The sequence below is a fragment of the Phacochoerus africanus genome, chromosome 4 (assembly GCF_016906955.1).
Source record: "Phacochoerus africanus isolate WHEZ1 chromosome 4, ROS_Pafr_v1, whole genome shotgun sequence".
Lineage (NCBI taxonomy): Eukaryota > Metazoa > Chordata > Mammalia > Artiodactyla > Suidae > Phacochoerus > Phacochoerus africanus.
In genome coordinates, this window is record NC_062547.1 from 70981880 (window position 1) to 70999115 (window position 17236).

A 17236-nucleotide genomic window follows, 5' to 3' on the forward strand; every position below is an offset into this window, starting at 1 on the left:
GTATATAGATGAATGGATGAACTGATAGGTGTGTAGACTCATAGCTAAGTGGTTAGGTGGATGGATCCATAGATTGAAGGAAAGAAGGAAAAATGGATGGGTGGTTGGGTGAGTTGACGAGTAAATGGGTGTGGTTAGATGGCTGAGTGGTTAGATAACTGAATAGATAGATGGAAGGAAGGATGGATGGATGGATAGATGGACAAATGTGTAGATGAGTGGGTGGGTGAGTGGGTGGGTGGATGGATGGATGTACGGACAAATTAGTAGATAGATGGGTGGATGGATGGATGGATAGATGGGTAGATGGAAAGAGGAAGGAAGAAAAAGTGACTACCCAAAGTAAATATTTTAGGCAGGATAGAAGCCATGGTATGATAAAGTACCCCAGTCTCTCCTCGTAAAAGAATGGTCTGAACCCTGAGAAGTGGATCCTACCCCCAGACAGGGTGCCCCCTACCTCCCGCAGGCCTTGCCCAGTCTGGGAGCTGGGTCAAGGTCAAGCCACTCATACCCCCAGACAAACCCACACTCAGTACCAACTACTACCTCAGATGGGGCCCCGGCCACCCTCCCAACATCGAGGTACTCTGCCTGAGGCTCGGGACTTGATACGCAATTTGTGGGGCAGGGAGGGCTGTGCCAGACTCTCTGGATCATTCCCTGGAACAGGACAGGCCACCCCAGCAGGTAACCCCAAGGGATCAGCACTGGGTGTCAGTAACACATCTGAGGGCCCTGAGACCCAGCAACCAGTGGGCACAGGTGACCACAGCCCCCAGCAGGGCCTGAGCTCTGGTCTGGGCCCCCCATGCCTATCCAGGAGGTGACAGCTGAAGAAGGCAGCTGGAAGGGCAGCCTGCAAAGCCATGTCCATTTTCTTGGGGGCAGAGGGTGTGGGGTCCTGGAGGGATCTGGGGGAAGTGGCCTGGCCAGCCCGCTTGTGAGCCACCAGGCAGCCCCAACATCCTGGAACCCCAGCGTCCAGGGAACACGGTCTCAAGAGGCAGCCATGGGAGCCAGGAAGAGACAGGTGCTGTTCAGCCCTTGAGCAGGGGTCTCCAGTCCAGGGGGCTTCCCATAGCAGAGTGGGCAGGGTCCGGGTACCACCAATGGAGGGCAGGAGGCCAAAACGATGCTTGAGCGCCCGCAGCTCAGCCCTGAGCAGAGCGTTCTCCTCGAGCAAGGCGGCCAGCCTGCCTTCGAGGGCCGCGTCATTGAGACGCCGCTTCTCCCGGGATCTCTTGGCCGCTTCGTTGTTCTTCCTCCGCTTCTCCCAGTAAACCGTGTCCTTCTTCTCTTCCGGCATGAACTCCCTCTGGCGACGCACAGCAGGGCCCCGGCCCTGCGCTCTGTGCAGGATCTTGCTGCGACTCTGGGGTACCTCCAGGGCCAAGAGATCCACATCCATGACTGCCTGGAGGGCCTGGGGAAGAGAAAAAAGTTCTTGGACTAGAGGCAGGAGGGGCTGATCTGGATGACTCCTTCCTCTAATTTATCCTGGGTCTCCACCGTCCACGGTAGGGGAGCAGTGCGGGTGGAGTGGGCATTGGGCTGCAAACCAGCGAGGAGGCAGAAGCGGGGAGCAGAGAGCATGGGGAGCTGGTTTAATGCCTGATGAAGAAATGCGTGAGGCTGCCAGAGAGAGGCCACTTGGCTCCCCTAAGTCTTAAAAGCAGGCAACATTCATCATGAAATGCTGGGCATCAGTATCCGCAGGAGAATGCAGGCCCCTTCCCAGGAGTTCTTACCGCTGAGAAGGTCAGCAGACAAGCCAAAGGCTCAGTTCAATCTGAACTCTGGGGTGAGATTCTTGGAGACCCAGAGGGACAGAGGAGGAAAGCTGAACCTAGAAAAAGAAAATGTGGGTCCATGGAATTAAACCGAGCCAAGGTGGGGTCAGAAAATAAACCAGGGATCATCTGAAAAGTACCAAGGTTGTCCTCCAAGAGCTCCATCTGCAGCCAGAGTTTTGCACCTTCCCATCACACTAGCTATATATTCATAAAGTCATCTATTCACCCACCCACTCACTCAACTGTCCATCTGTCCATCCCTCTACCCACCTATCCAATCGTTCATCCATGCATCCATCCCACCACCATCTATTTCCCCTTCCATCTATTCCTCTAAAAACCCATCTGGCCCTCATCCAGCTGGACAATCTTCTGTCCATCTCCCAGCACTCACTCATCCAACTGCCCATTCACTCACTGATAGCTTCATTTCAAAAATAATATTGTGGAGTTCCCGCTGTGGCCAAGTGGGTTAAGAATCCAACTGCAGGGGCTCAAGGTGCTGCTGTGACAAGAGTTCGACCCCCCACAGGGTGCAGGGGGTTAAAGGATCCAGCATTTATGTAGCTGGGGCTCAGATTCAATCCCTGACACAGAAATATCCACAGCCATGGGTGTGGCCATAGCATAAATAAAATAAAAATATTAGGCCTACAGGTAAAAGTAAAATTAGACAAATTGGACTTCATAAACATTTTTAAACTTTGGGCACCAAAAGACACTCTCCACAGAATAAACAGTCACCCCACAGAATGGGAGAAAATATTTGCAAATTATATATTTGATATAATATCCAGATTATATAGGGATTAATATCCAGACTATAGAAAACTCAACAACAACAAAAATAGCAAGCAAACAGCCCAATTTAAAAATGGGCTAAGGGGAACTGCTGTTATGGCTCAGCTGGTTAAGAATCTGACTAGTATGCATGAGGATGTGGGTTCGATCCCTGGCCTCACTCAGTGGGTTAAAGGATCTGGTGTTGCCACGAGCTGTGGTGTAGGGTGCAGATGCAGCTCGGATCTGGTGTTGCTGCAGCTGTGGTGTAGGCCAGCGGCTGCAGATTCGATTCAACCCCTAGCCTGGGAACCTCCATATGCCGAGGGTGGAGCCCTAAAAAGACAAAAAAAAAAAGTGCAAAGAATTTGAGACATTTCTCCAAAGGAGCTGTATAAACGGCTAAAAAGCACATGAAAAGATGTTCAATATCACTAACCTTTAGGGAAATGCAAATCAAAACCACAATGAGATACCACCTCACACCTCTTCTGATGGCTACAATCAAAACAACAAAAAATAGCAAGGTTTGGCCAGGATGTGGAGAAATTGGAACCCTTATGAACTCTTGGTGGTGTTGGTGGGAATGTAAAACAGTGTGGCTATTGTGAAAAACAGTATGATGGTTCCTCAAAAAATTAAACATAGAATTACCATATGATTCAGCAATTCTACTTCTGGGAATACCCGAAAGAATGGAAAGCAGAGTCTCAAATAAATATTTGTATACCCAAGTTCATGGGAGTGTTATTCACAATAGCCAAGGAGTTCCTGTCGTGGTACAGCAGAAACAAATCCTACTAGGAACCATGAGGTTACAGATTTGATTCCTGGCCTTGTTCAGTGGGTTAAGGATCCAGCGTTGCCATGAGCTGTGGTGTAGGTCACAGACGAGGCTCGGATCTGGCGTTGCTGTGGATCTGACGTAGGCCAGCAGCTGTAGCTCCAATTGGACCCCTAGCCTGGGAACCTCCATATGCTGTGGGTGCGGCCCTAAAAAAAAAAAAAAAAAAAAGCACAATAGCCAAAAAGTGGAAGCAACCAAGTGTCCATCAGCAGATGAATAAATAGGCAAAATATGGTCCATCCATACAATAGAATATTATTCAGCCTTAAAAGGAAGGAAATTCTGACACACATTACAACATGGATCAGCCTTAAGGGCCTTAAGCTCAATGAAGTAAGCTAGTGACAAAGGGATTGCCATGGCATTGCCGTGACCTGTGATGTAGGTTGCAGACGCAGCTTGGATCCCACGTTGCTGTGGCTGTGGTGTAGGCCGGCAGCTACAGCTCTGATTAGACCCCTAGCCTGAGAACCTCCATATGCCGTCGGAGCAGCTCTAGAAAAGGCAAAAAGACAAAATAATAATAATAAATAAATAAATAAATAAAATAAAAGCAGTCAAAACCATAAAGACAGAATATAGAATGCTGCTTGCCAGGGGCCGGGGGAGGGGAACAGGGAGCTGGTGTTTAATGGATGCAGAGTTTCGGTTTTAGAAGATGAGAAGAGTTATGAAGATGGATGGTGGTGATGTCTGCACAATACATGACACATGCATGTAGTTAATACCACTAAACTTAAAAACTGTTAAGACAGTAAATTTTATGCTAGTGTGTTTTACCATACTAAAGATATTTTAATAATAATGACATGTCTTTACTAAGCGTCAGGCATCTTCCCATCCATAGAGTCACTGAATGAATATTTCCATCCATTCATTCACAGGTCCCACTCATCCACCTTCTCCTCCATTCTCTCATTCACCCAACAAATCCCTCCTATGTGCCTGTTATCCTTCCACAAACCCATTTGTTCATTTATATAACCCTCTGTGACTCTATCCATCTATCCAACCAAGAAAAAAGCAATCAGCAAGAACTTCCCACGAGCCTAGCATTGAAGAACCAAAATGTTAAGAACAGGGGAAGGATGGGAGTTCCTGTCCTGGCTCAGCAGGTTACGAAACCGACTAGCATCCATGAGGATTCCGCTTCGATCCCTGGCCTCACTCAGGGGGTTAAGGATCTGGCCTTACCATGAGCTGTGGTGTAGGTCACAGACGCTGCTCAGGTCCCACATTGCTGTGGCTGTAGCATAGGCTGGCAGCTGCAGCTCTGATTCAACTCCTAGCCTGGAAACTTCCATATGCCACATAGGCCATAAAAAAAGAAAAGAAAAGAAAAAAAAAGAATAGGGGCAGGAGTTCCCACTGTGGCTCAGCCAGTTAAGAACACAATGTAGTATCTATGAGGATGCAGGTTCAATCCCTGGCCTCGCTCAGCCAGTTAAGGATCCTCTCAGTGGATTAAAGATCCAGCATTGCTGCAAGCTGCAGTGTACATCATAGATGTGGCACAGATCCAGTTGCTGTGACTGTGGTGTAGACCAACAGCCACAGCTCCATTTCTATCCCTAGCCTGGGAACTTACATACGCCACAGGTTTGGCCATAAAAAGAAAAGAAAATATTTTTAAAAATTAAAAAAAAGAATATGTGCAGACAGTTAAAAGGATCAAAACCATTAGATTCTCAAATCCCAGGGTAGAACTCAGAAAAGATACCCAGGGCCTCGGGGATACCCCAAGGATGGGTGAACATTTCCTTTGCCTCAGTGTAATTTCCCACACTGGTTTTCCTAAAAATTCTAACAGAAAGGGCTGGGCTTTTTCAACCTCCTGGGTTCCTTGCACCCAGGATTTCATCACCCTCTGTGATTCTGATGAAAAACAAGCAGAGAGAAAAACCAGCTCGAGGTGTGAGGGTTATGCCTGAGAACTCAGCTCAGGCTCCTGGGAAGAGTGGGCATCAAGAGCTGCCATGTTTGTTCCAAAAACCCTTGACTAACCTCCACAAGGGCAGCTATATATCTCTTTTTGTGTTGTATCCCTGTACCTGGCATCGTGCTCATAAGGAATAGTTGGTAAATAATAACAAACATTTGTTGAATAAGTGAAGAGATGCATACATGAATGAAAATGGAAATTTGTTCGAACATAGAGAATGTTGGGTCCTCCTGCTGAACTGCCAACCTAAAACGATGAATGGATTAAGAAGATGTGGTACATATATACAATGGAATACTACTTGGTCATAAAAAAGAACCAACCAATACCATTTGCAGCAACATGGATGCAACTAGAGATTCTCATACTAAGTGAAGTAAGTCAGGAAGAGAAAGACAAATTCTATATAACTTATATGTGGAATCTAATATACAGCACAAACGAAACTATTTACAAAACGGAAACAGACTCACAGACCTAGAGAACATACTTGTGGTTGCCAAGGGGGAGGAGGGAGGGAGTGGGATGGACTGGGAGTTTGGGGTTACTATATGCAAACTATTTTCATTTAGAATGGGTAGGCAACAAAGTCCTACTGTATAGCACAGGAAACTATATCCAAATTCTTGGGATAGAACATGATGGAAGATAGTATGAGAAAAAAATGTATATATATGTATGACTGGGTCACTATGCTATACAGAAGAAATTGACACATCACTGTAAATCAACTATACTATAAAATTAAAATAAAACTACAAAATAAATTAGATATTTAAAAAAAAACTATGAGACCCACTTCATCGCCCTGTTTGTTTTGGCCACCAGGAAACTCAGCACTCATTTTGAGATAAATTTAATAGCTTTCTTGAATTGAGAGTGCAGTTTTTCTTCTTCAATGCTATTGTGTGATTTAATCTTTTATTCTGTGCTAACAACTCTTGGCATCAATGTCTGTGTCTGCATAAGCTAACACAGGTCATGGTTTTTTGTTGTTGTTTTTTTTTTTAGGACCGCACCCTCAGCATATGGAAGTTCCCAGACTAGGGGTCAAATTGGAGCTACAGCTGCCACAGCCACAACCACAGCAACTCGGGATCCAAGTCATGTCTGCAACTTACGCCACAGCTCCCAGTAACGTCAGATCCCCAACGCACTGAGCAAAGCCAGGGATGGAACCTGCATCCTCATGGATACTAGCTGGATTCATTTCCACTGTGCCACAATGGGAACTCCGAAGGTGGTGTTTGAAAAGGATAGAGTCATAAATGGTCAAATAATGGTCCTAGGAATTCTAACTGTGATCTTAAATCCACATTTCTCAAAGTACATTCTCAAGAACCCAATGGCAGAGTTTGGGGGTTTTGATCATGAGCCGTCCATGTCTTTTCTCAACCCTGCAATAGACCTTTCTCTGCTCCAAACTCTAAAGTCTTGGTATTGTTTGGACTGCATGGGGTACAGAACTTGCCTTCGATTACATCTCTGCTAAGAGAGAGAAGAGACAAGATGGAATAAAGGACTTCAGTTCACCTCCTCTCCTGAAAACACCAAAATCACAACTGACTGCTGAACAACCATCAACAAGAAAAAAAGAACCCCAGTGGTCAAAACAAAAAAAAAGTAGTGACAGCATTCCGCCAAAAAAAAAAAGGTATAAATACATTTGAGAAATATTGCATTCCTTGTTCCTTCTATGGAAATCACAAAGGAGAATTGTTAAAGGCTCTGAGAAGTCCTGCAAAAAAAAAAAAAACTTTAATTTTTGCTTGGCATGGAGGTTCTCAAATGTATTCTGCCCTGAAATAGCAACTTCACTAGACACTTTGGATGCATATTTAGACATCCATTCGTACAACACTGTGCCAGGTCCTGAGGTGGTTACCAGGGCAGCAGAGGAAAATCAAAGAGCCTCCCTGACTTCACAAAGCCAGGAGTTGGCGGGGATCAAAGGCATATCCCAGGGCCCTGGGGTCAGCATCCAGAGGCACCGTCTTAGCTCTAGAAGAGAGGACGGGGGTCACAGGCAAGCCCAAAGATCACTAAGCCAGGGGCCATTTGGTCTGGAAAGGGAGGAAAGAGCCCAGGAGTGCTCTAAGCCAAGACAAAGCCAGAAGATGTCCAGGGAAGAAGAGCATGGGTCAGCAGTCAGCTCGAGGGGGGACAGGCAGTTCTCACACCAAGCCAGTGAGGCAGACAGGGGCTCAGCCTCACTGTGCACCTCCCTGCCTGAGTCCCCACTCTCTGTGGCTTGGCCTGAGCCCCCTTAACCACCACCCCCGACACCTCCACAGGAACCCAGAGGGAGATGGGGCAGTAGATATCTCAGCCGCTCGAGTTTATTTAGAGAAGACTCAGAGAAGCCTGGGCTGGGCCTTCCTGTGGTCTTTTGAGGAGGCGCTAATGGGGGGCAGGCGAGAGAGGGGACATTCTTTGTGAAGCAGCCACAGGGGGTGAGGAAACAGGAAGAGGGTCTCCCTCAGAGATGGCCCAGCACAACTTCACCCCAGCCCCATCAGCCTCCACAGCCTCTCTGACCACTAGCAGTCTAAGCTCTTCTTGATTCCCCTGAGCAATGGGGAACTCATTCACTAAAGCCAGCAGCTGTGAGTCTGGTGACCTTTCTTGGTCAAGAAGGTCTTCTTGGAATGGAGTTAAAATACCCTCTCTAGATTTTTCCCTGTTCTCTTTCTTTCCTTTTTCTTTCCTTTTCTTTTCTTTTTAGGGCTGCTCCTGCAGCACATGGAAGTTTCCAGGCTAGGGGTCGAATTGGAGCTGCAGCTGCCAGCCTACACCACAGCCACAGCAATGCCAGATCCCAGTCATGTCTGTGACCCAAGCTGCAGCTTGCAGCAACACCGGATCCTTAACCAACTGAGCGAGGCCAAGGATTGAACCTGCATCTTCGAGGAGTCTATATCAGGTTCTTAACCCACTGAGCCACAATGGAAACTGACTCCACTTCGAATGCACTCTCTTTGTCTATCCATGAGTAACTCATCTTCTCTGTGGCCCCTAAGACGCTTTGAGGATTTGACAGGTCAACACTCTCATCCCTCTGCTTTCCAGTCTATTTTCCTCTAAGGAGACAGTAGGGTTTGTTGAGCCCTACTACGTGCCAAGCACCTGCAATGTCTCACTCCGAGCTTACCACCACTCAGAAAGAAACGTTCACTCATTATCTTCATTGACAGATTAAAAAAACAGATGATCAGGAGTTCCTGTTGTGGCTCAGTGGTAATGAACCTGATTAGTAACCATGAGGATGGGGGTTCAATCCCTGGCCTCGCCCAGCATGTTAGGAATCCAGCATTGCCATGAGCTGTGGGGTAGGTCACAGACACGGCTTGAATCCCATGTTGCTGTGACTGGCGTAGGCTGATAGCTGCAGCTCCAATTCGAACCCTAGCCTGGGAACCTCCACATGCCACAGGTGCTGCACTAAACAGCAAAACACACACACACACACACACACACACACACACATACACACACACAAACAGATGAATTGGCAGAGCCAGAATCCACTTGTAACCGACAAAACTTCTCAGTTTTTCCCCATTTCTTCCACTGAGGACACAGTTTGGAGTTCATTTAGCACCTCTGAAGAGGAGAGGTTCATGTGCCCTAGAGGAAAAAGGGGTCTAGAAACTGCACAGCTAATGGGACAGGGTTGAGATGAACACACCCATGCTGCTGGGAGGATGTACTGGATGGACAGAGTAAAGAGCTTAAATCTCCTCTACCAGGCTCAGATTCTCCTTCCCAGCTGAGTGTGTCTGAGTGAGTCACATCACTCCTCTGAGCTTCCGATGCCTCACCTAATATGAGGGTAATAGTAGTACCTACCTCATTGGTTCTGTAAAGAATAAATGAGACTATACATATTAAGAGCCAGTACAGGAGTTCCCATCATGGCTCAGTGGTTAACGAATCTGACTAGGATCCATGAGGACGCAGGTTCGATCCCTGACCTTGCTCAGTGGGTTAAGGATCCGGCATTGCCAAGAGCTATGGTGTAGGTCGAAGACAGCTAGGATCCCTCGTTGCCGTGGCTGTGGTGTAGGCTGGCAGCTACAGCTCTGACTCCACCCCTAGCCTGGGAAACTTCATATGCTGTGGGTGTGGGCCTAAAAAGCAAAAAAAAAAAAAAGAACCAGTACATAATAATACTACAGAACAAGCCATGGCCACTTTTTATTTGGTCTTGGTGGTGTTAGAACCCTCTACCACTATGCTTCTGCTGTCAAACCCCAGTCTGTGTTGAAAATACCCCTAGAACCCTTGGAGATCACCTAATGCAATGGTATCAGATGATGAGATTGGACTTCCGTTGAAGATGGAGGATCAAGTACGCCCTGAGACCTTCCCTTCCTCCCCCAAACACTTGGAAATGACAGGGAAGGGCCAACATGAACCAGAGACCAAAGCAGAGGTGCCCAGTGACAAGGGTGACCCTACTTATGGAAGTATAGGGCCCCCTAATATACGAGGTCAAGGACACACATTCTCAGAAGACTCAGAAGACAGGGGAAGATATCTGGAAGAGATGAGGAATCCACGGCCACTTCATGAAATTACCACAAACTCCCCAACTGGAAGAATTTACATCTGCGGAAATAGAGATAATCAGTGCAATCTTCAAAGAGTTTTACAATGAATAGATTAAGTGATTCAAAAAGGTAAAGGCAAAAACATTTTTCTAATTTAAAAAAAGGTAAAGGAGGGAATACTAGCCATAAAGTAAGAACAGGAGGTTATGAAACAAAAACAGGTAGACATGAAAAAAGAACTAATAGCTCAGATACGATACATGTAGTTGCCAAGAAAAAACTCAAGAGATGGGTTGACTAGTAGAATCGGAAATGAAGACCCAGAGCCTTGAGGCCATTTGTAGCTCTCCAAGGGTATTCTGTGGCTTCCCCCTCTCTTTCCTGTTTTTCTTTCCTTTCCCACATTACAAGGTTGCATCTGAGCTGGACATCAAAATTTCTCCCTAATGAGAAACAGGGCTTCAGTCCCCTGTCTTGGCAGGGTGGGACAAGGAGTATGGAGAAATGGACAGTCCTCTCCTCCAAATTAGAATTTAGTTAAACAGAATCTTGGTGTCAGAAGAGGAATTGACTGAGAGAAACTAAGAGGAATAGCCAATATTGGCCACAGGGTGCTGGTCTCTGAGCCTCAGATTCCTCACCTGTAAAATGTGTCCAAGGGTCTCCCTGACATGCAAATGTTTTGAGAATTAAATAGGAAGTTGGGTGTATAAGACACCTGGCATATCCAGCTGATCCCACAGAGAAAACCTTCCTGGGGCTTAGCAAACCCCTCTTTGAGCCCAAAGACATCCCAGATGAGGACAAACTACAGTCATTTGAGGTCTCAGCCACCAACACAGGAGAGAGAAATTTAAAACTTTAAAAAGACCAAAAAAAAAAAAAAGGAAGCAAAAAAGATGAATCAAAGAAAAGATGGTAGGCAGCCTCACAAATTCCCCACCCACATGGCCAGAAGGAGCCCACAAGCTTTCCCTTTGCTCTGTGCTAAGAGGGGAGCTGGAAACAACCACAAACTCTCCAGTGGGTATAAGACTTCTTAACACACTTACAGGCAAGAGGTGGCATTCATATGGGCCATGCATATCTGAAAAAATTGTTCACTCCATCCCCTATAAGAGAAATATTTATTTGTTTTCATTTACACAATGAGATATTGTTTTCCCCAGTTGAAACTGGCAAAGATGTAAGAAACAATAAAGCCCAGTGCTAGCAAGGATGTGGTGAAATGGGCATGCCTGTATCTGGAAGGTGGAGGTGTAAATTGCTTCCTGGAAAAGTAGTTAGGCAAAAGGCAACAAAGTTGGGATCATACCCTGTTTGAGGAGGAAAGGTGTCTCTTCCTTCCCACAACGAACACTGTTTCACTCCATGGGCATTCCCATCGTGGCTCAGTGGTTAACAAATCAGACTAGAAACCATGGGGTTGCAGGTTCGATCCCTGGCCTTGCTCAGTGGGTTAAGGATCCGGTGTTGCTGTGAGCTGTGGTGTAGGTCACAGACACAGCTCGGATCTGGCATGGCCAGCAGCTACAGCTCTGATCGGACCCCTAGCCTGGGAACCTCCATATGCCACGGGTGTAGCCGTAGAAAAGGAAAAAAAACCAGAAAAACAAAAAATAAACAAACAAAAAAACACTCCAAAAAACACAAGAGTGAAATATTTGGAGAAGAGGTATGCTCTGTGTGGTCCCAGAAGGCAAAGTAAAGACCATGAAGAGGGGAATGAAGGTAGAGTTGGCGGCCAGCATCTGAAAGAATTTTCTAAAATTTTCAGCTCATAAACCCAGCAGACTGCCTTGAGAGGTAACGAGCTGCTCATCACAGGAGGTATGCAAGAGGGGGGAGTGGGGGTCAGACACTGCTTCTCTCAGTCCCTCTCTCTGACTTCCCACCCTTCCCTGCTCAGACTCCAGGGACCTGAGAAGCAGGTTCCTTCCTCCCAAGCTGTTCCATGTGGCTTTCCTCTGACTCAGAGGGCAGCCCAGGAAAGACAAGGGATCCGGAGGGGCTGTTCCCACGGCCCTGGTGCAGCCCAGCCCATTCCACAGAAGAGCCTCAGAGTCCCAAGAGGCTACACTCTCACAAGGTTCAAGGCACCCGCTAGAACCTCAGAGCCCTGCACTCTCACTCTGAGCGAAGCCCTACCTCATAAAAGGCCCAGTGAAACCGACTTCTAAAACCGAGAACCCTATGCGAGAACTCAGATTTCAAGGGGAAAAAATGCAAGGCACTCTGGGTCTGCAGTCGGCCCTCCCTGCTTCCCCCTCCCCTCCCAGGGTGCAGGAAGAGGCCGGAAGCGGTTGGTATCTGTGCCCCCAGCCCATGAGCCCATTTGAAGACCCGGAGCCAGGAACAGGTTTGATGGGGGGAGGGGGCGTCAAAAGCCAGACCAGGGGTTCCATCCCTGCTGTGCCACTTAGACAAGAGCCTGGGCTTCCTAGAGTCTAGGCCTTTTCACCTGTCAAATGGGTAAATGGCTGGTGCCTGGATTGGTAAGTAATCTAGATACACGTGGAGTCCCCAAATGTTTAAATGTTCTGTTTATCAACTCCAAGAACTTCAGGGGGGCTCCCAGAGCTCATGGGTCCGATGGAGCGGCAGGCCCATGTCACCCACCCTGGGAGCCTCAACTCAATGGAAATTCACCTCCTGCAACTTACAAGGAAAAAATTCATCTTGGGGACCTTAAGCCTGCTGTGCCTGGCCAGACAGGTCTCTTGGGTTCCACCTCCCCCTCTCTCTCCAGCTCATACCAGAACAACCCCCAGAATGAGAGGAGCCTCAGATTCTCCTTGCCTGGCAGGCTGGAGTCCAGCCTGGAGGTGGTGTCACCAGAAAGGGGTAAGGCACCCGGCCCCAGTCACCACCCAGACCCAAGGGAAGGGAGCTCAGAGGTGCTACATGACCCAAAACCAGGAGCCCCTGCTCCTGCTCTGGTCCCTACTAGAAGGGCTGTCTTCTGGGCACCTGAGTCCTCAAATGGCCCTGCAGGTGGCCAGACCCCATCCAGGCCCACCAGGCCCTATATACATTTTAATCTTACACGGAGCCTAGCAGCTGTGACTCCTCTGGCTCACCCTGCTCCAGCCACACAGGCCTCCTCACTATTCCCCCAACATACCAGACACAGCCCTGCCTCAGGGTCTTTGCATGGGCTATTCCCTCTGTCCAGAATGCTGTTCCGCCAGATACTCACATGGCCCCTTCCTCACCTCCTTCAGGTCTCACTGTTTCAGTAAGGCCTGCCCTTGACCCTCGGGCTGAATCTCTACCCACACCCACACCCACACCCGTACCCCCACTCATTTTCTCTCCTTTTTGTCCTGCTGTGTGTTTATTCGGTGAATTTATCTGTCCCCTACTTTTGGGGGGGCTCGGGGTTGCATGCGCGGCATATGGAAGTTCCCAGGCTAGGAGTCAAATCGGACAGAGCTGCAGCTGCCAGCCTACACCACAGCCACAGCAACTCAGGATCCAAGCCATGTCTGTACCTACACCACAGCTCATGGCAAAGCCGGATCCTTAACCCACTGAGCAAGGCCAGGAATCAAACCCTCATCCTATGGACATTAGTTGGGTTCTCAACCACTGAGTCATGGCAGGAATGCCTCAGTCCCCTACTTTTTAATTACTGGTCAATTTGTTTAGTGTCTGTCTCTGCCACTAGAACGCCAGCCCCTGAGGACAGGCACGGAACCCCTCTGTGTCCCCAGTGCCTAGATCAGCACTTGGCACACAGTAGGTGCTTAACAACTGTTCATATAAGCACTTAATGAGTGCATGAATGAAGTGTGTATGAACGACCTTGTTTAATTCTCACAACTTCCCTGGAAGGCAGCTTCTCCCCTTTTTGCCACAGAGGCTCAAGAGAGGTACAGGTCTTGCCCAGAGTCACCCAGTTTGTCATGGGTGGGTTTGGAACCTGGGCAGCTGGAGCCCAGAGCTCACTGTTTTGATCCCTGAGATATGGCTGGAGGTGTGGCAGGTCCCAAAGGCACCTTGAGGAAAAGATGCAGATCCTGGCTCAGGACTCGGTGTCTAAGAAGCCCTCGGGGCCTCAGTCTCCCTTTGATGAGCCAGGCTGAGAGTGTACTGAGAGAAGCAGCTTCCAGCCCTGGGAGCCCGCCCTCCACCCCAGGGGTACCGGCCTCTCCCACATCTCAGCAATTGTACCTAAAGTGGGGACATCCCAGCCCCCCACCCCCAGCTCAGACACACTATGGTCCCTAGAGACAGGCCAGAGCTGTCCCTGGGGAACTCAAGAGGCAGGGACTGGACCCTGTGACTTCTCTGGGTACCCCCACCCCCCACAGGCAGCATCCGGGCCCTATCTGGGTGCCTAGCACTGCTTGTGCTAAGCACTTTACAGACACTATCTGCTGGAGGGATCTTTTCACCACACAAATCAGATTATGCCACTTCCCAGGTTAAAACCCTCAACAGATCAAGACCACACTCCCTCGCCCCACCCAGGGAACCCTCCACAGTCCAGATGGAACTGGTCCCCTCCAAGCTCCAACCACTCTGGCCTTCTGACCTCCCAGACTCACCACAGGACCTTTTCACGTGCAGTTGCACTGCCTGGAATGGTCTTCCTCTGCTCTCCTAGTTTCCTTGTTCTCATCCTTGGATGGCAACTTCTCCAAGAAGTCCTTTCTGACTTCCCAGGATAGATCCAGTGCCCCTACTCTGCACCTAGTGAACACAAGGAGTTTCTGCCTCTTAGCATTTATCATCGGAGTAATTTTACATTTGCTTGTGTAATGAATTGGCCAACCTCTCTCTCCCATGGAGCCAGGGCCTGGGTTTCCTCTCCCCAGGATATCTCCAATCCAGGACCTGGCACATGGTAGGTGCTTGATAAATACTTGTTGAATAAATAAGTACACTGAATCCTGGCATACCCCCCACCCCAGCCCCAGGCTCCCATTCCACAGGTGAGGAGACTGAGGCTTGCTCACCTTCGATACCGATACCACCAGGGCTCCTGACTGCTCCTCTCCAAATCCCTAAGCAGCCTCCCACCACCCTCCAGCTTGAGGATGCTGGTTCTAAACCCAGGGGCTGTTTGTCAATGTCTGGGGACATATTTGGTTGACAAGCACAAGGGGAGGGTGTTACTGGCCAGGGTTACTGCTCAACATCCCACAAAATACAGGACCAAAGATTATCCAGCCCCAAATGTCAATAGTGTGTGGTGGAGAAACCCTGCTTTAGGGGAAGTCCCAACATCCAAGCCAATTTATAAAGACCAGGTAGGTCTGGACGGCACAGGGACTCCTTGATCAGAAGTGTGCTGGTTGTAACCCTAGATCCTCAGTCTAGCTCTCACCCAGACCCAGCTTCTGTGCATCAAAAGACACTGTCCACAGAGTAAAAAGGCAACTCACAGAATGGGAAGAAATATTTGCAAATCATATATCTGACAAGGGAGTAATATCCAGAATATAGAGAGAACTCCCACAGCTCAATAACAACAACTGCCCAAAAAAGTTGATTTAAAAATGAGCAAAGGACTGGCATAGGCCAGTGGCTACAGCTCTGACTAGACCCCTAGCCTGGGAACCTCCATATGCTGTAGGTGCAGCCCTAGAAAAAGGCAAAAAGACCAAAAAAAAATTTTTTTTAATTAAAATGAGCAAAGGAGGAGTTCCCGTCATGGCACAGTGGAAACAAATCTGATTAGAAACCATGAGGTTGCAGGTTCAATCCCTGGCCTCACTCAGTGGGTTAAGGATCCAGTCATGAGCTATGGCATGGGTTGAAGACACGGCTAGGATCTGGCATTGCTGTGGCTGTGGTGTAGGCCGGCAGCTACAGTTGTTTCGACTCCTCGCCTGGGAACCTCCATATGCCTCAAGTGCGGCCCTAGAAAGAAAAAAAAATTAAAAATTAAAATAAAAATGAGCAAAGGGGAGTTCCTGCTGAGGCTCAGCAGCAACGACCCAACATTGCTGTGAGCTGTGGTGTAGGTTGCAGATGCTGCTCAGATTCTGCATTGCTGTGTGTGTGGCCTAGGCTGGCAGCTACAGCTCAGATTCAACCTCTACCCTGGGACCTTCCATATGCCGCCAGTGCAGCCATAAAAACTAAAATAAGAGAACAGAAAATAACAGGTGTTGGCAAGGATGTGGAGAATTAGAACCCTTGCACATTGTTGTTGGGAATGGAAAATGGAAAACAATCTGGTGGTTCCTCAAAAAATTAAACATTGAATTACTATAAGATCCAGCAATTCCACATCTGAATATATACACAACAGAAATGCAAACAGGGCCTTGAAGAGATAGTCGTACACCATGTTCATAGCAGAGTGATTCACAATAGCTAAAAGGTGGAAGCAACTCAAGTGTCCATTGACGGGTGAATGGTAAATGAAATGTGGTCCATCCATAAGAATGGAATATTACTCAGCCTTAAAAAGGAAGGGAATTCTGGAGTTCCTGTCGTGGCGCAGTGGTTAACGAATCCGACTAGGAACCATGAGGTGGCAGGTTCGGTCCCTGCCCTTGCAGGTTAACGATCGATCCGGCGTTGCCGTGAGCTGTGGTGTAGGTTGCAGACGCGGCTCGGATCCCGCGTTGCTGTGGCTCTGGCGTAGGCCGGTGCCTGCAGCTCCGATTAGACCCCTAGCCTGGGAACCTCCATATGCAACGGGAGCAGCCCAAGAAATAGCAACAAAAAACAACAACAACAACAACAAAAATAAAAAATAAAAAAAATAAATAAATAAAAAGGAAGGGAATTCTGATACATGCTACAAGGTGGTTGAACCCAGGGGACATGATGCTCAATGAAAGAAGCCAATCACAAAGGATAAATACTGTTGGATTCCACTCCTAGGGGATCCCTAGAGGAGTCAGATTCATAGAGACAGGAAGCAGGATGGCAGGTAGGGGCTTGGGGAGGAGGCATTTGACAAGATGAGGAGATCTCCACAGATGGATGAAGTTTAAGGAACAAGACCTGGCCGGGACAGGGGTAAGGGGTCTCTGAGACACAAACTTCCTGCTCATTTGCTCCAAGAGAACAAGCGACTCCTCTCTGAGCACCAATCATGAGCTCCCAGGCACCTGCTGCAACCAGCTGGTAGCCACAGAGTAATTGCTCAATAAACTGTGTGGATGAGTGAGGACTGTGGTGAGCCAGAGCAAGGCAGAGACGGAGAGAAAGAGACAACAGAGGAAGCAGGAAAGGCAGAGAGGGAAGGGGAGAGGCAGGCAGAGGGAGAGAAGGAGCTGATGGACACCAGCCCACACACTACAACCCCACACTCAGCAAGCAACAGCCCAAGGTCCTCCCCGCTGTCATGCTA

General features: G+C 48.3%; 1 protein-coding gene across 1 annotated transcript; it reads right to left on the reverse strand.

The window, feature by feature from the left end:
- Positions 1–314: 314 nt before the first annotated feature.
- NFILZ (NFIL3 like basic leucine zipper) lies at positions 315–14761 on the reverse strand. The gene is made up of 3 exons (XM_047777265.1): positions 14472–14761; positions 1752–1849; positions 315–1426 (listed from the first exon to the last, which is right to left on the reverse strand). The coding sequence occupies exon 3, from the start codon at positions 1409–1411 to the stop codon at positions 551–553; it is 861 nt and encodes a 286-aa protein (XP_047633221.1). The 5' UTR covers positions 1412–1426; positions 1752–1849; positions 14472–14761; the 3' UTR covers positions 315–550.
- Positions 14762–17236: the final 2475 nt, after the last annotated feature.